Source organism: Gastrolobium bilobum, unplaced genomic scaffold (genome assembly GCF_033153095.1).
Source record: "Gastrolobium bilobum isolate Gb01-03AN ecotype WA unplaced genomic scaffold, APGP_CSIRO_Gbil_v1 utg1261, whole genome shotgun sequence".
NCBI classification, from domain to species: domain Eukaryota; kingdom Viridiplantae; phylum Streptophyta; class Magnoliopsida; order Fabales; family Fabaceae; genus Gastrolobium; species Gastrolobium bilobum.
The window spans coordinates 112,589-135,913 of NW_026897380.1; the positions used below are offsets into that span (position 1 = coordinate 112,589).

General features: G+C 35.9%; 2 protein-coding genes across 4 annotated transcripts; both read left to right on the plus strand.

Moving 5' to 3' along the window:
- Positions 1-937: 937 nt before the first annotated feature.
- LOC133306463 (receptor-like serine/threonine-protein kinase ALE2) lies at positions 938-10,647 on the plus strand. Its single transcript, XM_061506787.1, is given in 18 exon segments — positions 938-1,485; positions 2,402-2,521; positions 2,629-3,009; positions 3,096-3,230; positions 3,353-3,487; positions 3,596-3,721; positions 3,816-3,956; positions 4,037-4,126; positions 4,291-4,380; positions 5,283-5,411; positions 6,081-6,287; positions 6,385-6,456; positions 6,617-6,724; positions 6,840-7,211; positions 7,291-7,581; positions 7,978-8,367; positions 8,460-8,724; positions 9,490-10,647. Coding segments are annotated over 18 exon segments (3,819 nt in total). The 5' UTR covers positions 938-1,397; the 3' UTR covers positions 10,169-10,647.
- Positions 10,648-14,574: 3,927 nt separating this feature from the next.
- On the plus strand, positions 14,575-23,044 carry LOC133306465 (WD-40 repeat-containing protein MSI4-like). Of its 3 annotated transcripts, XM_061506791.1 has the most exons (16): positions 14,575-14,776; positions 14,819-14,937; positions 15,015-15,078; positions 15,272-15,358; positions 15,472-15,534; positions 18,358-18,423; positions 18,524-18,598; positions 19,060-19,135; positions 19,241-19,448; positions 20,237-20,318; positions 20,653-20,726; positions 20,870-20,981; positions 21,089-21,163; positions 21,272-21,348; positions 22,065-22,164; positions 22,706-23,044. In XM_061506791.1, the coding sequence occupies exons 1-16, from the start codon at positions 14,669-14,671 to the stop codon at positions 22,811-22,813; spliced, it is 1,494 nt and encodes a 497-aa protein (XP_061362775.1). In that variant the 5' UTR covers positions 14,575-14,668; the 3' UTR covers positions 22,814-23,044. The 3 variants fall into 3 exon arrangements, with proteins under 3 accessions (XP_061362775.1, XP_061362773.1, XP_061362774.1); XM_061506789.1 differs by having other exon boundaries at positions 14,575-14,937; XM_061506790.1 differs by having other exon boundaries at positions 14,575-14,937; positions 15,272-15,331.
- The last annotated feature ends 281 nt before the right edge of the window (positions 23,045-23,325 follow it).

Sequence of the window (23,325 nt, forward strand, 5' to 3'; positions counted from 1 at the left end):
GCTCTGGGAGAACATTCAACTTAATCTTTCCACATAAAGTATTTCAATCTCTATCTTCTCATAGACTTTTCTGTGATGAAAACACTCCTAATATCATAATGATCATCGAATTACCCAAGAAAGATTTTTGGGTTACGGTTTACAATTGTAATGCTCGATAAAAGTCCAAGGGATAATAGTTAGGCAATAATCAACCACAAAAGGTCATCGGATAGTGTAATATGAGCTGCCATAGAACTCTTAATGGGACCATTGCTATTGTCTAATTTCTCATTATCTATTGAATTGATGTTTACTTTATTAACTGATAAAAATGATCCTAAAGTTCTGCTTTTTGTCCATTACATAGCAATGTCACGGGTGCCATATTTTCCACTCATCTTCCAAAGTACTCTAGAGTATGCCACCTTAAATATATACAACTTCTTATCAAGCCTTCAATGGGTGGGGATGAATTAGTCACTTCTTGCTAATCCATTTTATTGAACTCCTTTTCTTTCTTATGCACAAATATGGTTGGATTAGACCCTTTGCTTTTTTTCCCCTAAACAACATGTAATTTAAAACTCAACCAATAACTTAATTGATGATCATTATTATGTGTCACGGAAGTCAATTAACCATTAATAATATGAGATCATGTGGGGGGGTTGATTGAGGACGTATCAGAACAAGATTTAGACACATGGCACATCTTATTATCAATAAATCACTTTCTCAAGATGGTTAACAAGTGCTGCCAGATGACAACAAAAGCAACTAGGCAACCTCCATTGAACTTAAATCAAAGTAAAGTTTGGTAATTATCCCCTATTGACAACAACACTTTAATTCAACTTTCTCACTGAAAATCAGTAAACAAAAAATATATACTTTTATATATATTCTTAATACAAATTAAGACCTTTCTGTTCTTGAGCCTCTCTCTGACCCACCCCAACTGCCTCTCTCTCCCTCTCTCTCTCAGAAGGAGAAGGAGAAGGGGTCTGTTACTTCACTTTTTCCTTTCTTTGAGTTTCCTTAAAGCATGAGTGGATTCTTGAATACATAAAGTTCATATTTTTATTGCTTTGTAGCAATTTTAAACTTGATCTAAGTTGCAAACTCAAGTGGAAAGAGTTCAACTTTTCTACCTCTGCCATGGATTTATCTGAGTTCTGTCTCTGCCAATTCCTGAGTTCATGTTCTCAAGATACACTTGTTCTGGCTCTTGCCCTTTTCACCAAAGACTGTTCTGGGTTGATCCATAACCTTCCTTCTCATTGCTTTGGTGTCACTACATGGGGGGCTTCTTCAATTTGACATCTGTTTTTTCTTCCTTAAAGTTATCAACTTCCAAATCTGTAATTTATTCTCCAATTTATTAGTGTTTAACTTATTTTTGAGGAGGTTGTGGTATGAAGATGGGGCTGGTTTTGGCACTGATTCTTCAGCTGGTGAAGCTCTACATCATTGGCTTTACTGTTGCATTCCAAGGTTCCGAAGGTATCTACTTAATCTTCAGAACTCTTTGTTGAAGTTTATCATTTTAGAAACCTGGCCATAGTTTATCTCAATGATTTTGATTTATGACCAAATTTATGCTTAGGCTTGGAGAACTTGATCTGGATCAGCATACATGTTTTTTTAATTGTTGTTATTATAATAATACCATAGAGAACATAAACATTATTGTTGAGTTTGCAATCAAATTGTTGATTTAAACCTTCATACTTAAAAGCTTAGATCACCAAATGGGGCATCTGATGTCTTCTTTTTTTGTTTTTTGTTTTTTTTTTGGTTGTCCTCTTGCATTGCTTATAAAATCTAATTTTGGTTTGAATATATTAAATAAGGCAAGCTGCTGGTGGATTTTGAACCCATTGTTGCACCCTCACTCTTGTTCTTGTGATGCATACAAATAAATGCTTATAGGTTTTACTGGTTTAAGAAGGTTATAATCCCCATAATCATTGCTAGACCAAAGAGGTTCTTCTAGTGAGGGTACTCTTTGCATGTGGATTGATTTTTTTGTCCCTCTTTAAATGACCATTATAGGAAGGTACTGTTGTTCCTTAGAATCTAACGGTCTACTATATTTAAATTTGTAGAAGTAGAAAGATGAACTCTGAATTCGTTCAAAATTTTCCTTTCATTGGCACAGAGATCCTTTGCTTTTATTTCAAATTTAATTATCCAGATACACTACAAAGTACAAACCCAATCGAAAGATAAAGAAATACCAAGATTCTAAAATGTGAAATTCTGCAGAAGATACTGCTTATATGAGCCCATATGCTTGCTTGATTAGTAGTCTGAGTCATCTGATTTAATAATTTTTGGCTTGCTGATAAAAGTTTGAATAATTTTCCTTTTCTCCCATGGAATTTTTGGCTTTCTAACTGATAATGTCTTCTTCAAGGGTCTATTATATCCCCATCTCCAGCATTTGTCATTCATCCTAGAGGAGAAACACCTGGTCCCATCCATCATGGACAGACATGGGGAAGCAGTGCACCAAGCTCTCCTTCAGATCCAGATGGTATATCTAATCTAAATGTCATACAAAACGGGTTTGAATTTTGAACATGATTATTCACTGTCCCTATTAGTATCTGCTAGTATTTGATACTTCTTTTCCTTCTTCAGGGTTTGTTTTATCCCCATCTCCAGCAACCTTACCTGTGGATCCTTCCCCCAGTGAAGCGCCTGGCCTTTTACCCCCAAGAGATCTAGGGAGAACCATTTCCCCAAGCTCTCCAGAAGCACCAAATGGTCCAGGGTCATTGTTGCACCCTCCAGTTACATTACCACTTCCTAAGTCAGCTCCAACTCCTCAAAAGATTAAAGGAGTTGAACCATCCATTTCTCCTAGTCCTAGTCCAAGCACCATAACATTATCACCACCATATATGGCTCCTCCTGCACCATCCACTGCTCCAGAGAATGTGCCACCGTCCATACAACCAAGTCCACCTCAAAGGAAAGCACCTACTGTTAGGCCTCCCGTATCCACACCAATTGCTCCAGGTACATGACTGAGAAGTTTCTTTTCTGGGGGAAACCTTGCCATTGATATTGACACGAATTATGATATTCTATTGCTTCTTGAACAGCTCCAGTTGCAATACCTTCTAGCAATTTGCCAAAAACTTCACCAGTCAGCCAACCAATAGAACATGGAAGTTTGCCTCCTAAGATTGATAAGAGGAATGCAAGTAAGAGTTACACCCCAGAGCCAGTTTCACCAGGTATGTGATAAAAAAATATTGTCATGTGATGAATAGAATTCTTACTAGATATCCATTTCATCATCCCCAGCTTCCAATTGGTATTGACCCAAAATATGCTCTTCAATTGAAAATTTCAACAGCGCCAGTTGCTATACCTTCTACCAATTTGCCTAAAATTTCACCAGGGAGGCAACCAACTGAAAATGGAAGTTTGCCTCCAAATGTTCATAGAAAGGGTGCAAATAAAGGTCATACCCCAGAGCCAATTTCACCAGGCATGTGATAAAAGTGAAAATTTAGTCTTCTGAAATTTCATTTTTTTCATCTCCAACTTCCATATGGTATTGACCCAAAAGTATGCTCTTCTAATGCAATTTGAACAGCTCCTGTTGTATTCAATTTGCCCAAATATTCGCCGGTGAGTCAGCCAACTAACAATGGAAGTTTGCCTCCAACTGTTCATAGAAGAAAATCCAACTCGAGTCACGCATGGGAGCCAGTTTCACAAGGTGATTCTACTTGGTTATAACTTCTTTTTTTCTTCATTGCTAATTTCCAGCTGGCATTGGCCCTGAATATGCTTTTCCATGGCATTTGGAGCAGCCCCAGTTTCAATACCTCCTGCAATTTTGCCAAAAAATTCACCACTCAGCCAACCAACTCATCATGGAAGTTTTCCACCTAATGTTCATAAAAGAACTGCAAATATGGGTCATGCTCACACCCCAGGGCCAGTACCACCACGTATGTTATATAGTCTTATCAAATCATCTCTAAAATTCAATTATATGGTTCTAAACTTCCTATTTTTCATTAAAGCACAGAATCTGTTGCATCCCCACCATGGAAAATGGAAAATAACCAGCCAGTAGGTCACCCTATTTTACCAGAATTAACTCCATCCATATTACCTGGTAAATCTTATTACCTTATTTGATGAAAGAAGGGTGAAAGATAAAACATCTATTTTTAATTTTATCAGAGAATCATTTGTATTTGTCTCTTTGTTTATTTTTAATTTTATCAGAGAATCATTTGTATTTGTCTCTTTGTTTATTCTTTTACTGTATTCATGCAGCACCAGTTACATCACCAACAAGTCCATTTCCAGTTCATCCGCCATTGATCCACCCAGTCATACCAGCAGCATCTCCATCCAAATTACCAGGTGAAAATTTTGAGAAATGATTTGTTCTGTTTCCCCGCCCCCCTGCCCCAGTGAAATTTGTTGTTTGTTTTAAAATATTTTATAGTTGCATTTTTATGTTAAATCATTTAATTTCTTCATTGCCACATTGATAGTCACTCTACACTTTAAATGATGGAAGTTTAAAACGAATCTTATGTAGAATGGTATATTTTGTTGCTGGTCTGAATTGCTATTACTGTTGATAATCCAGAAAGAGATGTGATTGTATCTCTCATTTCAGTATCACATAGTAATATGACGATGAGTTGAGGAATGTGTATTAGATATCTTAACAATTTAATTGATATTAAAATTAACAATCATGACTGGTATGTAATGTTTCCTTAACATGCCTACCTTTTGCTCCATGCAAAGTGAAACAATAAAGAATGATCATTAGGCTGTGTAACAGATAAAATGTTGTTTATGAGTACTTATGCATGCAAGATATTCAAGAGAACTAAAAATGATGAAATTGCTACTACGCATGCAGAATATGTAGCCACTAAAATGCCTTTATTCATAATGAGTTTAGTTACAACTATCGGCATTCGCACTTTTAAGTTAGTAGCTTTAAAATGAAGAATCTTTATTGTTAAGAACCTTGGGATACACCACCCCAAAAGCTAGCTCAAAGGGTGGGAGTGCCCAAGGCCTTATAAACTCCACATTAGTTGCTCTTCAACCAATGTGGGACTATATATCTCAACATTTATTCATGAACCTCTTATATTTATTTAATTGATTTTATCTCTATAAATATCATTCTAGAGTGTTCAAAATTTGTATCTGATTGCGATAACTTCTTTTACGTTTTTAATGCTATCATGAAATCACTCTTCAATTCATGCACACATAATTGGCACAAACATGTGGTGCAGCTCCTGTTGTCTCTCCTGCATTAACTCCTTCCGGAAGCTTCAATTGGAAAAAAGGTGGAGAACCAGTTTCTGCACCTTTGTACAAAACTCCAAAGCCACTACCGGCTATAGTACACTCCCCTGCTCAAGGTATTTGGTAACATTAAACTACTTTTGATGAGTTGCAAATTCTTACTGAGGGTTGTCCATTGTACTAACAGCATAATATTGAAAGATTTCTGTAACAATACAGTTCAAACTTCAAAATTGATTAAGTAATACTGTCAAAGACCAACTCTCTTACTCTCCCCAAAACCTAAGCTTTTGGTTTTATATCTCTAAATATCTCTTCACGCAAGAGTCCATTAGTTTTGAAAAGTGGACAAAATACTCAAGAATATTTTACCTTGTATTGAAATTCAACCTGGTTATGGTGAATGGAGATGGCAAGGATTGCGCTTATGATCACTTGGTTAAAAAGGTTCTAATGTCATGTCAAAACTTACTCCATTAAAAGTTTAAGCTTTTTTGGTGGCACCATAGGAATATTATTTTTCTAGGAAAAATAAAAAATTGGAATTATATGCTTAAGTTCTTTTGGAAATGTAGTTACAATATTTAAAATGATCTTAAGCGTTACCATTCTTTTATACCATGTTCAGTTCTATAATTGACTCAAAACCTAAGTTTTAGCTGATAGAAAATAGTGCGAACAAGGAATGTAAATAATAAAACACATACACCCTAATCGAATATATATCTATACACACACAAACAGACACAATTAATTTATTTATATATATATTTTTTCTTCTGTAGCTCCTGCTGCACATACAGCAAGGCAATTTCGTCATGCTCCTGAGCCAATGATTTCATCTCCTAAATCTCCTTTGAATAAAGAAGATCATTCTCCTGCATCTTCACCTTCAACCACATTTTATAAGCATCACCATACAAGGAACACAATAACCAGTCCTGCTCCTGCATCATCATATTTGGTTTCTCCTCCCAGTTCGAAACACCAAGGTTTGGTTTGTTAAATGTTCATTGCATTGTGCCACAAATTAAGTTTTTTTAACTGCAATTGAATATATACTACTTTTTGTTTGGTTATTTTATATAGATCAACCAATTCCTCCCTCATTACTGCCAACAAGTGGAAGAAGACACAATGCTCCATCACCAATGAACACAGGTATCTATAAAAATGTGGTGAAGTTTTAAGATGTTTCTTATATACCAAAAGTAAGAAAGGCTAAAATACCATACTTATTACAAATATTTTAGAAAATCTTGTCTTTTCATTATCATCCACTCACCCGTTTGCATCCATTCATTGTGTTTGTCATTTCAAGTTCAATTTCATCCTCCTAAAGTATCTCCTTCTCGGCCTTCTTCCAAGAGCCCTAAGATGCCAGTCCTGCCTCAAGTTAAAGCACTGCCACCCCCACCTCCCAATGAAGGTTAGCACTTTGTTTGTTTAATCTCTTTATTGCAGGATTTATGGCTGCTCATATCTGTACTTTTTTACTATATTCACCATTCTGAAATATGCATGCCAATTCTTCATTTTTTTAGATTGTTTATCAACTGTTTGCTCAGAGCCCTACACAAATTCTCCACCTGGAGCCCCTTGTAGATGTGTCTGGCCCATGAAAGTTGGCCTTCGCCTTGGTGTTTCTCTGTATACATTCTTCCCTTTGGTTTCAGAGCTTGCTTCTGAAATTGCCTCTGGGGTTTTCATGAGACAAAGTCAAGTTCGCATTATGGGAGCCAATGCAGCAAGCCAGCAACCAGATAAAACTATTGCCCTCATTGATTTGGTACCACTTGGGGAAGAATTTGATAACACTACAGCCTTTTTGACTTCTGAGAGATTTTGGCACAAACAGGTTGCTATAAAAGCATCTTACTTTGGTGATTATGACGTGTTGTATGTGAGCTATCCAGGTATATATAAATTCTCAATTTCTTGTATTCTCTTCATGACATTTTTGGTTAGAAATTTTATGGGGTCCTCTAAATATAGGTTTACCCCCATCTCCTCCTTTACCACCTTCAAGCATTACCATGATAGATGGTGGCCCATATTCAACTGATGGAAATAATGGTAGGACAATAAAGCCCCTTGGGGTTGACATACAGAAGAGGCCGCATAAAGGTGGACTTAGCAAGGGCATAATAGCTATTATTGCTCTTTCTGTTTTTCTAGCAGTTGTTTTATGCTTTGCTGCTGTTTGGGCCTTGTTCAAGCACAGAGATCATGTAAGTCAACCAACATCAACCCCACGGGTTTTGCCTTCTCTCACCAAAGCACCAGGTAATACAAGTGGTAATGTCTTATAATTCGGTAGATTAGTGCATTTTTCCCTGTTAGAACCTTTGTCTTGGTTGATCATTAAAAACAGCACTATGTTCTACCAAAAAATAAAAGAAAAACGCTGTATTTACAAATTACTAACCGGATTTTTAGTATTTATCTCATTTAATAGAATTAAGAAAGAAATGGCAGGCAGAGTTTTGTGCAGAAAAAAAAAAGTTCAGTTGCAATAATTTAAATAAATAAGATCATTTTCACAAGTATGGTATTTTGAAACTAAATAATTGGTGTCCTATAATTTTGAGTGTTTCTTTATCACCCAATTACTGTGTCAATTTGATTGTTTTATCATTTATCAGCCATTTTGATTAAGAGGCAAGCATATGAATTGAACAGGTACTGCTGGGTCATTAGCTGGAGGCGGGCGTGCTTCAGCTTCATCATCATTTCGATCTAGCATTGCTGCTTATACAGGATCTGCTAAGACTTACAGTATGAATGACATTGAGAAAGCCACTGATAATTTTCATGATTCTAGAATACTTGGAGAAGGTGGTTTTGGGCGTGTTTATGGTGGTATCCTTGAAGATGGAACAAAAGTGGCAGTCAAGGTTCTAAAAAGGGAGGATCATCATGGTGATCGTGAATTCTTATCTGAAGTTGAGATGCTTAGCCGCCTTCACCATAGAAATTTGGTTAAGTTGATTGGTATATGTGCAGAGGTCAGCTTCCGCTGCCTGCTTTATGAACTCATTCCAAATGGCAGCGTTGAATCCCATTTACATGGTACTTAAATCTGTTTGCTTCATCTTCAAGTACCATGCCAATTTGTTTAGTTCTTCAAGATAATGGTTTTCTTATATTTGGTCTTCTGGTAGGGGTTGACCGGGAAAACAACCCACTTGATTGGAGTGCTCGGACACTTGATTGGAGTGCTCGGATAAAGATAGCTCTTGGCGCTGCTCGTGGTCTGGCTTATCTGCATGAAGATTCAAGTCCTCATGTCATACACAGGGACTTCAAGTCTAGCAATATCTTGCTGGAAGATGATTTTACACCAAAAGTATCTGATTTTGGATTGGCTCGAGCAGCAACAGATGAGGAGAACAGACACATATCGACACGTGTCATGGGAACTTTTGGGTACACAATTTTCTTACTTTCTTGTTTTTGTTTTGGAAAGTTTTATCTACAAGTTATCTTTTCACCTCAGTACCCTTGGCTTTGGCTTGTCACTCTTAACATAATAAATATGTGAAGGTTGATTCAAGTTGAAACTAGTTAAATCAAATTAACTAGTTTATTCACCATATCTAAAGACATTTGCTTTTGTAATCAGTTATATTAAGAATCTGCAATTTTTCGAACTTGTATACTGTCTGAAATAATTTTTAACTGATATTTATTTTTGAAGTGGAGGTATAACAATAAACACAGGTCAGTGCTCTTTCTGGTAGTTCACTGTGGAACTAGATATCCACCTATATCTTGCGTCTAAGTTATCCCATTGGATAAGTGACTAATAAAGTCTCGGTGCCAAAAAACTATGATCTCAAAATTGCATAGCACATTAACCACTCGAGCATACGTTTGAATAAGATGAACAAACAATCACGAGAAGTGGAGAGGATATATGATATTTAATCCTGATTAGTTTCAGTTGTCTACCTTCTAATGTCCCCCCTTTTTTTTTGGATATAAGTGAGAATTGAACAGATAACCTGATATAATTTACCCAAACCCCTCACTACTAGACCAATCCTAGTGGCTTTCTAATGACCTATTTTCTTATCAGTTGCTATCATTAGTGCTTGTTGTCATTGGACAACTATTGTAATTCCTTGTTGAGTTTTACTATCATGCATTCACTGATAAATATTTTCTTTCATATTTGAAAAACTAATTCAGTTATGTGGCTCCGGAGTACGCAATGACTGGGCATCTACTTGTGAAGAGCGATGTTTACAGCTATGGTGTTGTTCTTCTTGAGCTTTTGACAGGAAGAAAGCCAGTAGATATGTCACAACCTCCTGGTGAAGAGAATCTCGTTGCATGGGCTCGCCCACTCCTCACAAGTAGAGAAGGATTGGAAGCAATAATAGATCCATCTCTCGGAACTGATGTGCCTTTTGATAGTGTGGCTAAAGTTGCAGCCATTGCTTCAATGTGTGTACAACCAGAGGTATCAGATCGTCCTTTTATGGGTGAGGTTGTTCAAGCTTTAAAACTCGTATGTAATGAATGTGATGAAGCAAAAGAAGCAGGTTCAAGAAGTTCTAGCCAGGAGGGTTTATCTGTTGATTTGAATAATGTTTCTGGACAACTACCAGATAATTTCCAAAGCCAATTCTCAGCCACTAACTACGATTCTGGAGTTGATATCGAAAATGCGTTGTCAGCATCAGAGTTATTCAGCTCGTCAGCAAGATTTGGAAGGCAAGCTTCTGGATCATTTAGAAGACATTCTTATTCGGGTCCTCTGAGAACCGGAAGAAGCAGGCGGTTGTGGCAGATAATTAGAAAGCTTTCTGGTGGTAGTGTCAGTGAACATGGAAGAATGTTCAAGTTATGACCAGGTTCTGATTGAGTCATTGCATTTTTTGAATTTTCTTTGTGCATATTGCTCTCCTTCAACTTGTTAATCTGCAGTTCACAACTCTGCTAGAGGCATTGCTTCTCTGCCTGAGCCCTTTGAAGTTTGACAAATAGAATACAAGCCTATTGTAAATAGGATGTGACATGTTTTGTTTCTTCTAACCTGTAAAATCATATGTAACTGGTACTAACTCTGTGAAGAGGGTAAGCAATGCAAATCTAGCTTGATAATAGATGATGACTGAAGTTGGCTTTTACTAAGACCTTCATTGTCAAATACAAAATGCAGTCTTTGCAGATGCAGCACAATAAAAACGAGTCAGAAGAGTTTTGTAATGTTCAAGTTGTCAATACTCCCACTTGTAGTTAGATGAGGACGGAATGGAATCTGTTTAATTAGTTGTGTGGAATTGAACGATGGCTTTAGGCCTAATTTAAAGCCCATACACTCCTATCCCTTAATACATGAAATGTGCTTTAATTTATTTTAATGTAAACGAATCTGTTAGCATATTTCGTCTTTGTGCAGTTTTGACTTCTGAGTGTCACTTCGCTCAAAATCTTCATTTCATCTGCTAAAGTACTGAAGTGAAGTCTATAATAAAGTTCAAGACTAGCTATTGATGATGCTGAGAGTTACAAAGAGAGACAAAGGCTTGCTAATATTAAAATACGCTAAAGTACAACATATGAACTATGCTACGAGGCACCGACACTTCAAAAATTCTGACACGTGTCCGACACTTCTGGACACTCCGACACTCCTCGATACTCCAACACGCGTTATAAAAATTCAAAAAAAGGTTCAAAAGTTAAGTTGCGTTGAGTTTTTAGTTTCAATTATTAGATTCGTTGGATTACGATTACTATTTTATTGAGTTTAATATAAATATTTGAGATATCTTATGTTTCTTTGCAAAATTTATGAATATTATAAGTTTAGATACATTTTTTTGTTAAATTATTGAATATTAAATATAATATATACTACATAAATTAAAAATTATTTAATATCAAAACGTGTCCTAACGTGTCGAAATTTAACATTTTTTAAAATTAATGTGTCGGAGTGTCGTGTCGTGTCGTGTCGTGTCACGTGTCTCGTGTCAGTATCGGTGCTACATAGGAACTATGTGACTCAACTATACAACCAAATGTGTGCATATATAGTACTAATGTGATAAAATACAACTATACAATTTCCTAATTTCTATAATTACATGATTTGGGTTGACTCTATCTAGGGATGTAAATAGGTTAGGTTAAGTTAGGTTTGGCTTTGGCTTAAATAGGCCATGCCTTATTAAAAATACTTAGGCATGGCCCGGCCTGTTAGCCTTGTGTAGGTCTAAATTATATGTTTGGTTTGACCTATATTTAAAAATTTAAAATCTTGGCTAGGCCTGTTAGTCTGTTTAAGCCTATTAAACATTCAATTATTAAAAAATAACTAAAATAATTTACTTTATTATTCAAAATTATTAAGATAATAATTTTATTTATTTTCTTTAAAATAAATAATATGATATAGGTCACCCTGTAGGCTTATAGGCCTGACATGTATGAAAAAACTTATGGCTTGCTTTCTAAATAGGTTTTTTTTTTTAAATCTTAGGCCTGTTTTATTTGATTATTTATATAAGTCAAAACCGACCTAATATAGGCTAGGCCGTAGGCTTACCTAACCCATTTACCCCACTAACTCTAATCTTTAGCATTAATGTTAGAATTAAGTGCTTATTATTAAATCAAAAATAACTCTTGGGAGGTGTTTGGTACCGGAGATATTTTTTTACCGGGAAAAAAAGATTTCTAAGAATATGGTGGAATTTTTTTTTCTAGGAAAGTAACAAAAAAGTGTTTGGTATGCTAAAATTTTAGTGGGCAAATGAGGTTAATTTTATTGATGGTATGTTTGGTTGATGGTAGAACATTGAAGGGAATCTCAACAGTGACCAAATTACCCATAAATTTTGAATTTGTATCTCTGTCATCAAACATTCCTCTTGTGCGTTGTCTCCCTATGTCCAGGTTGGAATGGTTGTTTTAGAAAATCAGAGAAATCATCTCTGTTCCTCCATCCGGTCGAGAACTCATCCACACCGGCAAAAGCGCTAGGCTGCCCTGTCCCTTTGTTGTCCACACCTGGTTGTCCCCCACCTCGTTTGCTGTCGAAACCCACCAACTGCAAACCTCAACAATTGTCGTTTGGAGCCAACATTGGGAACGAGCTGCAAGCTGCATCTGTCCCAGCATATCCATACTTAAGATCTTGCTCTGTTAATGTTTTTTGAGATATTCCACAATCAGTGGTTGTGAATCCAGTAAACATCTACATATACATCAAGAGGGCATTATGGTATGAATTCATTAAAATCAGAATCGGAGTATATGAGGAAAAAAAATACCATAGGTTGGGGGGAATTCTTTTTTTCCAATGGTTAGTGCAAAAGTGGATTGACGGGAGAATTTTTTTTGCAAGAAGTAAATTATGATATCTTATACCAAACGTGGACAAAAAAACATTTTCCATCCTACTTCCCCATCGTTCTAAACAACATTTTCCTGATCAATCTTGTTTTTTTATCCATTTGATAATACAGAGTCCCACACTAGGTGGTGAGTAGACATAATTGCACATTGATGCCACATCTGTTGCACTGTTAAACTCTAAATGGTTAGTCATAGAAGAAATTATTAGCCTATACCCCAGCCCCAGGTCCCAGCAATTAATTTAGACATTACTTATATGATATGCGTTTTTAACACATAAATTAAATGTTAAATATAAATTACATTGCTTTCTCCATTATCTTGAGAGCGGTTCATCTTCCTTACATCATGTTTGTTTTAGAAATTTTTTTTTCTTCAAAAACTTTATTGCATATATTTCGGGAGCGTTTGGCAAGAGGAAATAAAGACTATCTTATAAAGGTTACGTTTGATCTAGGAATGATCAAACCTGTAAGATCATTTATATGTATAAATATGAAAGGTTATCCTTACAACCTATTTTCGTTTATAACCTCTTACAATCATATCTTAATCGTTGATTTTCACCAATCAACGGTTATCATTTATTGTGAATTAATAATTAATTAATAAATTTTATTTGTGAAAACTTTAACCGTTGATTGACGAAAATCAACAGTTAAAATAAGAGTTGTAAGAGGTTGTAAAGAAAAATATGTTGTAAGTATAATCTTCCCCGCATAAATAATAGTAAAAAAATTATTAACCAATAATACAATAATATTATATACATAAAAAAAAGGCAAGATATTTTTACACGAGATAAAAATAAAAAAATGTTATTTTATACCCATTTTTAATAATTAATTAATTTATATTCAATGATTTGAATAATTAAAAAATTTAGAACAGCTAAATATAATATAAAGGTTTAACATTTTTTCTTTTACTACCAATAACATTTCTTTATTACATTGACATAAAAATGAGTGAGTTTTATTTTTTTTCCTCTTCTCTTTATAACGAGACTCGTTCACTTTTATTTTATGTGAGTGTGACAAAAAAATATTTTCTTTAACAAAAATATTTTTTTTCTATAATAAAATCAATAATATAATTAAAAATATAACTTATGTTGATATAAAATAATGTTAAGATACATATATAGAGGTAGGATATTGTAACAATTAATTAAGATTACTATCAATATTATTATCAATTAATTTTACCGTTAGATCGATTATGTTGATTCAACGGTAATATTTATTTCTATCTTGATATAGTTATGATTCCCCATATTTAATGTGAAAGTATTAAATATGAAAAATCATAAACATATAAAGGTGAAAATAAATATAAAATATTAAATATGAAGAATAATAATGATAAAAATAAATATAACTATTTGATCAACATAATCGACTTAATGATAAAATTAATTGATAATAAGTGCCTGTTTGGATTCTCTTTTTTTAAAACTAGAAGCTCCTTATAAGTATAAGCTAGGCCAAACAGGTTTTGGGAAAAGCTCTTATAACGAAAAGCTCTTTTTTTTATAATGAAGAAAAAAGCTGAAAACTAAAAGCTCCTAGGAGGAGCTTTTTTTAATCTCTTATCTGTTTTTCTTGAATTGTGTGCTTTTTTTTAAATGAAAAGTGATAAAGATAGAGAGAGAGATAATTTTCTTGAAATATGTGATTTTAAGTCATTTTTAAGCTAAAACTTTTATATAATTTCCAAACAGCTTCTAGCTTCTTTTTTTAAGCTCTTTTTTTTAGCTTTAGCTTATAAGTAGCTTCTAGCTTAAAAATAAGAGGATCCAAACAGGCTCTAATTAATTGTTAAAGTATCTTTCTTCAAATATATATATTTTTTGAAATATAAAGCGAGTAGACTGCCCGATATTTTCATAAAATTAACCCTTTCTCAAATGGTATAACAATAACTAGTAGCGCTGCCAAGCACTAGAGTGTACTTGCAGAGCGCAGAGAAAGTGAGTTAGTGAGAAAGGGGGGGAAAAATGGAGACAACTCCTCAGCAGCAAGGTGTGGTGAAGAAGAAGGAGACAAGGGGCAGAAAGCCTAAGCCGAAGGACGATAAGAAAGAGGAACAACAACATGCGAAGACTGCGAAGGAAGCGAGGAAAACACAACAGCAACAACAACAGCAGCAACAACAACAACATCAACCTTCGGTGGACGAGAAGTACACACAATGGAAGTCCCTTGTACCTGTCCTCTACGACTGGCTCGCCAACCACAACCTCGTTTGGCCCTCTCTCTCTTGCCGGTCTCTCTCTCTCTCTCTAGGGTTTTTGGTTTTTCATCTCTAATCTATAATCTAATTCACTACTAATCTCATAACAGGTGGGGCCCTCAGCTGGAACAAGCTACTTACAAGAATCGCCAGCGTCTCTACCTTTCCGAGCAGGCAACGCTACAACCTTTTTTTTTTTAATTTTATGGGGAAAAAAAATTGAACCTTTTTATTAGTTTTAAGTTGATGAAATTTGTTTTTGTTATGTTCTTGTTCTGTGATGGTGAAATGTGTATATGCTGTTGTGATTAATTGAAAGAGAGGAAAAAGATCAATTTTTTAATTTTTTTTATTATTTTGTTTGTAGACTGATGGTAGCGTTCCAAATACTCTGGTTATTGCGAATTGTGAGGTTGTGAAGCCTAGGGTTGCAGCTGCCGAACACATTTCACAGGTGAATTATTGTTATGTGAATGTGCATGTGGATAGTGATGTCTTTTATCTTTAAATAATTTTGCTTTGATGTTTGAAATTTGATTAAGCAGTTAGGATTTTTTTTTCCTTCAGTTTAATGAAGAGGCGCGGTCGCCATTTGTTAAGAAGTACAAGACCATCATACATCCAGGAGAGGTATGTATATATTCACATTTCACACTGATGGATAAGCTAAAAATTGGACGAATTTGATGCATATCTGAAGATGAATGAAATTTAACTTTGTTCCTTAATCTGCCTTGATTTTGAGAATTTTGTTTCCTTTTTCTCCTGTATTTTGTTTATTTATGGCCACCCATCAATGATTTATATTTTGGCTTGAATTTCATTATGTTGATAATCAGGGCTAGGTAGTCAAAATTGCGAGTATGCTCGTAAGGTCGTCCGATCACACGATTTGCCTCTCCTCATGATTTCATTCATACCCTGGAATGCATTTTGGTAGGATTGGGTGGGATTGCCGCGCTTGATTGTGGGATGTTAGAATCGGACGATCCCACCAATCCTGAAAAACTCATTTTCTAAACACCCATGCACACCCGACTGAAGAGCCTGACCATTTCCCAGTTTTTAACCCCCATTTCGTATTTGTTCCTACGTCTTCTATGGTGTTATCCATCTAGCTTCTGCTTCTGTTCACGGGCATTGTTGCCTGCTGGTTTGCCCACCGATCTGAGTTGCTATCCTACTGCGTTGGTGGTGCTGCAACTCTGAGTGGTGTGCTATGGCCTAGGTTATCAATCGTATGCCATTGCGTTTGCGCTGCCATCGCAGCATTGCTCAGTGGCTCCCCTCCGCTATTCTCATTCTGCTATGCTACGGTTTTGAGTAGCGGCCGCAAATTGTGCTGATGTAATGTGGGGCAAATCGCTCCTTTGCCCCTGTTTGTGCAATTCCCTGGAGCAATTTAGGGGCGAGTCAAACTTTCAGCCCCCTTTTTTCTGATATGTTACCGTTATGACCTTAAACCCTATCGAGCTCTCTCTTTGTTCTGGGAAGCCCACCACTCAATTTTCGGGGCTAGCCCACTACTAGGGTTGGCAAAACGGGCCAACCCGGCTCGACCCGGCCCAACCCGCATTCAACCCGTAAAAATCGGGTCGGGTTAGGGTTGGCTCAAAAAAATAAACGAGCCAGAAAACCCAACCCAGCCTAACCCGAGCCGGGTTAGGGTTGGCTCGCGGGTTGGCTCGATAATCAGCTCACGGGTTGGCTCGGAAAAAAGCTCGCGGGTTGGCTCTAGGAGAAGGAAGAAGATTCTGAAGAAGAGAAAAAATTCTAAGTGTTGAGCGCTAAAACGTTCATCCGGAACGTTTTAGCGCCCTGCGATAGAAAGAGCCAAAAGATACTGGTCTGGAGCGCTAAAACGTCCATCCAGAACGTTTTAGCGTTCTGCTGCACGTCAAAGCCAGAAATATGCAGGTCTTCAGCGTTAAAACGTTAAAGCTCAAACGTTTTAGCGCCCTGATGCTGGAAAAGGATTCTGGTCTTCAGCGTTAAAAAGCTCAAACCAAACGTTTTATTTTTTTTAATTTAAAAAAAATACCCAACCCGCGAGCTGGCCCGTTTAACCCGAGGGCTGGCTCGTTTGGGTTAGGGTTGTATCGGGTTGGCAGCTCATTTAGGCCAACCCGACTCATTTAGGACGGGTTGCGAGCCAACCCGACGGGTTGGCTCGTTTTTGCCAACCCTACCCACTACCTCCTGGCTCCATGTCTGACCAAAGTCAGTTCTTCTGTTCCGGCAAGCTTCTTCAACTGTTCCTTTGTTCGTATTTTCTAAGAATAGGATGGTGCTAATTTATTTTCTATGTATATTTCATTGATTTATCTCCTTTTTATTTTTGGAATATGATGATGCTAATTAATATATTTCTGAAACATTTGGAATTTTGTTGTTTTCTTTGTTAATATCAGATAAGTTTCCATGTATAATTGTGTTTTGGAAGTGCGATAAACCCAAAGAAAATAGATCTAGTCACACTGTTATGATTAAAATGAAAAAATATCCTTTGATGCCTATTAGTTTTTCAAATGTCAAATAAATGTGCTGTAAGTGTATATTTTTTTATAAAAGCGTACAGCCTGGTATAGTGTTTATGTGGACTTCATTGTAGCGTTTATACCACTACCCGTTGTCCCATTATTGTGGTTTTGGGCTTAGCCATCACGCGACGCTATATGAGATTGATAACAACTCTTTCTTGGTCTTCCCCTTCATTAATCAAACTTGAAGGTGCTGCATGGTTCATCATGGTGTTGTCCTGCATCTGAGTCATTTCAGTCGCGGACTCGTGGGTGACTGGGTGTGTTCTGTAGAAGCACCCACAAATTGTCTTTCTATTTTCATTAACATGTCTGGGCCAAGGCCCAAAAGACCTAACATTACAATATTCACACCACGAAGTTTTGGCTGTGTTTTGTGAGTGTTTTGCTGTCTCTTAATTTTATGTCACGTTGAAAACTTTTTACGTCTTCTATATTACAGATTGTAACACTAATTTTGATTTTGACTTTGTTATGTATTTTCATTTGGAGTTTATTGTAATATCAGTTGTGATTTTAAGATTTTTTTTACTTATGTTATTATTTATTATTAAGGGGGCAAACCGGAGCAGTGATAAAACTGTTCTTTCATGACTGAAAAAGTCATGGGTTCGAATCCAGGAAACAGCCTCTTTGCAATTATGCAAGGGTAAGGCTGCGTACAAAGATTGCCTCCACCCCACGCTCACTAGTCAGGTTTAACAAAGAGTGGTTTTTTTTTTATGTTATTATTTATTATTCTATATATATTTAAATATAATTTTGTATCTTAACTAAGATCTTACTTTCTGTTTTATGATCATACGAGTTACGTGTCTTCCACTCTTCCAATCCCAGATAAGATCTCAATTTTAACTATCTTGAATCCGGATGTTGGTGTTTGCTGATCTCATCTTTATGCTCTGTTTTGTAGGTGAACAGAATTAGGGAATTGCCTCAAAATTCTAAGATAGTGGCTACTCACACTGACAGCCCTGATGTAAGAACTTTACAGTTTGCTTTCCTCTTGTGTTTGTTCTTTGGAATTAGTTTGATTTCCTGGCTTTATGGTTCCTTATTTGTAACTCTTCAAATATCAGGTCCTTGTTTGGGATGTTGAAAATCAACCTAATCGTCATGCTGTCCTTGGAGCTACAAACTCTCGTCCAGATTTGGTATGGCTTTATAACTGGAAATTCGTGTTCTGTAACCTTTTTTTCATCTTGAAACTTCAATCCAGTTAGTAATACGAGATAGAATGAAGCAGATGCATGCTCCCATATATTTTCCTTTTGTGAGATAAAAGTGGGACGTTGTGATGTGAGTGAGTTAGATCATGCCGCAGCTTCATTTGACTGCTTTGTTGAATGTAGTTTTTAGTTATATGAGCGTGTGGCTCTATTAAACAGAAGAGTGGAGTAGCATTAGTGGGGCTAGAACAGGCCTTGGGTGCAAAAACTTGGATATTCAAATGGATATTATCAAATTGGCCCCTCCACTTTGAATTAATTGGCACCTGTCTTTAGTTCCCTTGAATTATCCGTTATTAAAGAAACTCCTAATGCAAAAACTCCTATTTTTGTTATTTGGCATGGCTGCTGCTTCTTGATATATTCACATAGAGCTTCTTTTCCAGATATTGACTGGACACAAAGATAATGCAGAATTTGCTCTTGCAATGTGCCCAACTGAGCCCTATGTGCTTTCAGGAGGTTGGCATACTTACCGTTTTTTCTTTAGACAATTTAAGTTTTTAAATTCCTGCTCATTTCTTGATGTGGTGGTTCTATATCTGAACGAAGCAAGTTACATTGCAGGAAAGGACAGAACGGTGGTGTTGTGGAGTATTGAAGACCATGTAACATCGGCTGCATCGGACTCCAAATCTGGTGGGTCAATTATCAAACCAAACTCTAAATCTGGGGAAGGCAATGATAAAACTGCCGATGGCCCTTCTGTTGGACCACGAGGTGTTTACTGTGGGCATGAGGATACTGTTGAAGATGTGACTTTCTGCCCTTCTAGGTAATTTGCATAGTGTATAGGGAGTTCTTTCATTCTTCTGTGATTTTCCTTAATGAAGTGGCTATTCTCATGTTACCACTTTTATGATAAAATCTACGGTGTCCAAGAGTGACAGAAACTACATCCCTCTCTTTTCTTCAGCCCGCGCGTGGCGTACTCTTCCATATTTCCTTTATTAATGTCCTAGATATCCTTTTTCCAGTATATCTTAAAAGGAAAGAGGGGGGCGGGGAGGGGGCAAAATTATTCTGTCTTTTTTATTTCTGTTTGAGGATCTAGTGTATTTGTACTATAATAACAGCATGAACTAAATATGTACTTGTTGAATATCTTTGGATATCTTTGTATCTTAGGTCATATCAGGTTTTTATTCTCAAGGATCAATCGGGTCTCTTTTGATTATTTCTTTGATTAGGGTAAATCCATGTAATCAATTACTTTTCTTATTTCCTTTTTAGAGTTTTGTATATATTGTGACCTCTTGGATTGGGATTCTGGAACAATCAATTCAATGCAGTCTTTTCACTTTTCGGATGGTATCAAAGCCTATGACCAAGTGGTCTAGAGCTTGTTCCTTGCTGCCCCATTTTTTGCTAATAAAAGTTAAATTTCAGTACATGGTAAACATAAAAAAAAAAAAAAAAAATGGCTTTTGCAATATCTATGCTTCAAAGCCCAAAGAGTTCTTACGTGAGAGGCATTTTAAGAGATATAATAATATTTTTATATGCCTTCCACGGCTTATGGGATAACCATATCTTCCTGACATCATTATAATCATGCTGAAGTGCACAGGAGTTCTGTAGCGTTGGAGATGATTCTTGTCTCATATTATGGGATGCACGTGTTGGCTCCAGTCCTGTGGTAAAGGTATATGCTTTATACTTCAATCATGCATTTGAATTTATTTCCCTTTATTTATTTTTTTCATTTAAGTACAATATTTTAGGAATGTTTTTTGGTGAACTCTGAACCGAGTATATTTTTTTAGTTCACTCCTAAACTCATTGAGTTAGGAGTATACCATGCCATTGAGGTTTTATCAACTGGGCAATTGTGCACCCATCTTTTAAGATATTTATATGCATAACCACTTTGGTAATACACAGTGTAACATAGTAACGCATCATTGTATTTTTATTTTTATTTTTATTTCTTTGAAGAAAAATTAATTTTGTTTTCCATGTTATGATTTGGGTGACAGGTTGAAAAAGCTCATAATGCTGATCTTCACTGTGTTGACTGGAATCCCCATGATGATAATCTGATTCTTACTGGGTATGCTCTGTTGTATAGTTCTAATTGTCATTAATTTGTCATTTAATATAGTTTGGACATGCTCCCTACTTTATATATATCATTATGAGAAAGTTGATGAAGCATCACATCCCCCCATTTGACTTGTCACCGTATCTCTCCAGGTCAGCTGATAATTCTGTTCGCATGTTTGATCGCCGCAATCTTACCTCTAATGGAGTTGGGTCTCCTATCCATAAATTTGAGGGTCACAAAGCTGCTGTTCTTTGTGTTCAGGTAATTCCATACATGCTTTTTGTTTTCTAATAATTCTTCATGTCTTCTAGCATTATATTATTATTACTACGGTGCAACATATGCTAATCCCTGTTTGTTTAATTCAGTGGTCTCCAGACAAATCATCTGTATTTGGAAGTTCAGCAGAAGATGGTCTCTTAAATATTTGGGACTATGAGAAGGTGCTGTTTTAATCAGATAGTGTTTCAATTGGATAGTATTTTGCTGCTTTCTTGTCACGTAAGATAATGCCTGATGTCATCACCTTTTGCTTTTGTTCTGTAATGTAGGTTGGTAAAAAGATAGAACGATCTGGAAAATCACCAAGTTCTCCTCCAGGGTTGTTTTTCCAACATGCAGGTCATAGGTATGAAACTTCTGTCTCCTCTGGTACATTTAAATATACTTGAGTTAATTATTCCAACCATCTAGTTCTGTAGTTGATGGATTACTTTTTACTTTGATTATTTAAACTTCTTTTAAGCAAGATTTTCTTAATCTGAATCTCTCGGTGTTTTTGTTCGTCATCTGATATAGCTCCTCAGGTTTTTTATCTTACACCTTTTGGTTTTTTCTTTGTGGCTTATGTTGCCTGATTCTCTATCTTTGATACATGATTACATTCATCTGTAATTCTCCACATACATCGTTTGATATCAACAACATGAAGAAATTCTGAACCTCAAATATAAATGACACAAACCCTTATTGCACCCCCTTTAAAATCTTGACGAGTGATTTTGCTATGATCATAGTCTTGCTAGATACCTGTCTGTTCAAGCTGTACTGGTTGCAAGCTTGCACATGACCTCTTGATGAATTCAAGTAGAACTAATCTCCGTAAGATAGCACCTAGGTAGTGGTTGTCTTGCATATCATTTTTTGTCATCTTCAGGCAGCTTTTGTTTGACTGTTTATCCCTTGTGAATCTTTCAACCCATGTTGTGGAGGGCCTGACAGAAAATGCAGGACTGATTATTTTGTTTTAAATGATTTTCTGTTTCCGTCCAAATATTTACTAGTTCCAGCGCCTTCCCTCCTAGTTATTTTTGTTATGCTTATGAATTTTGTATTTATATGCAGAGATAAAGTAGTTGACTTTCACTGGAATGCATATGATCCATGGACGATTGTTAGTGTGTCTGATGACTGTGAAAGTACTGGCGGTGGGGGAACTTTGCAGGTATGGAATTCTTTTGTTTTTTTCCATCTCATACGTATAGAAAATCATTGTTTATCTCATTTTTATATTATTGAGGATGCTACTTGTTGAAACAATTTATATGTGGGATGGCCAAATTTGTTGGTGCAGATGAAGGCTAAACCTATTCCACAATCAGAATATTTGTTTCAATTCTTGACATAATGCTAAACAAATTTGAATATTGAAATCATATTTGAGTTGAAGCACGGGGTTCAATGAATGAGGCACTGGTTGAATGGCATTAATAAAAATATATAAATATTTAATATAAACAAGAAATTATATACAATTTATACACATACAAATATTTGAACTTTGGGGCCAAGTTTAATACCGAGTAAAAAAAAATCAGAAAAGAAAAATCTATTAGCTATGTACCCAGCTTTACCCATATGGACTGGTCAAACTTGCCATTGTGGTCCAGTCCAAGTTTAATAACTACTATGATTGAAATATGCTTAATTGGCCTGTTTTAACATAAATGCTTTTGGCTGATGCATTCAAATTCACTTTTGTGCAGATATGGCGCATGAGTGATTTGATCTACAGACCAGAAGATGAGGTTTTGGCAGAGCTGGAGAAATTCAAATCTCATGTGGTGGCGTGTGCTTCAAAGTCCGACAAATGATATATACTTCGTAGGCATTGAGTTCTTTCTTGCTTGCTTGTGGTCTAGACACTGGATATCGTTCTTGCTGTTTTGTTTATTCAATCTACTTTTGCTGTGGATGTTTTTTAGCTTTTTAAAACCACCCCGTGTGGGCTGGAGTAGGTAATCTTAGATTGCAGCATAGAATGATATGAGGATTTGTGATTGTCTTCTCAAATTGTTATAATTATGTTTACTGTTTGAAGATTATGTTCCTTTGCTCGTGGTACAATTCTGTTTGCATAGATAAATTTGGCATGCATCCGAATATAATTTGCCAAAAGGAGCAACACAACTCCTATCTAACGCGCAGTGTTGATGTCAATTTAAAACGAATAGGTGGTTAGTCTCATTCTTTTGTTAGTTCCTTGACTAAAAAATTGAATGATTTTATTAGTCATAACTTGAGAACTAGTGTGGTGATTTTTTTTATGATTATGGAATTAAGGACAACTTTGTACTATTAACGGACTAATTAATTTGATGTAAAA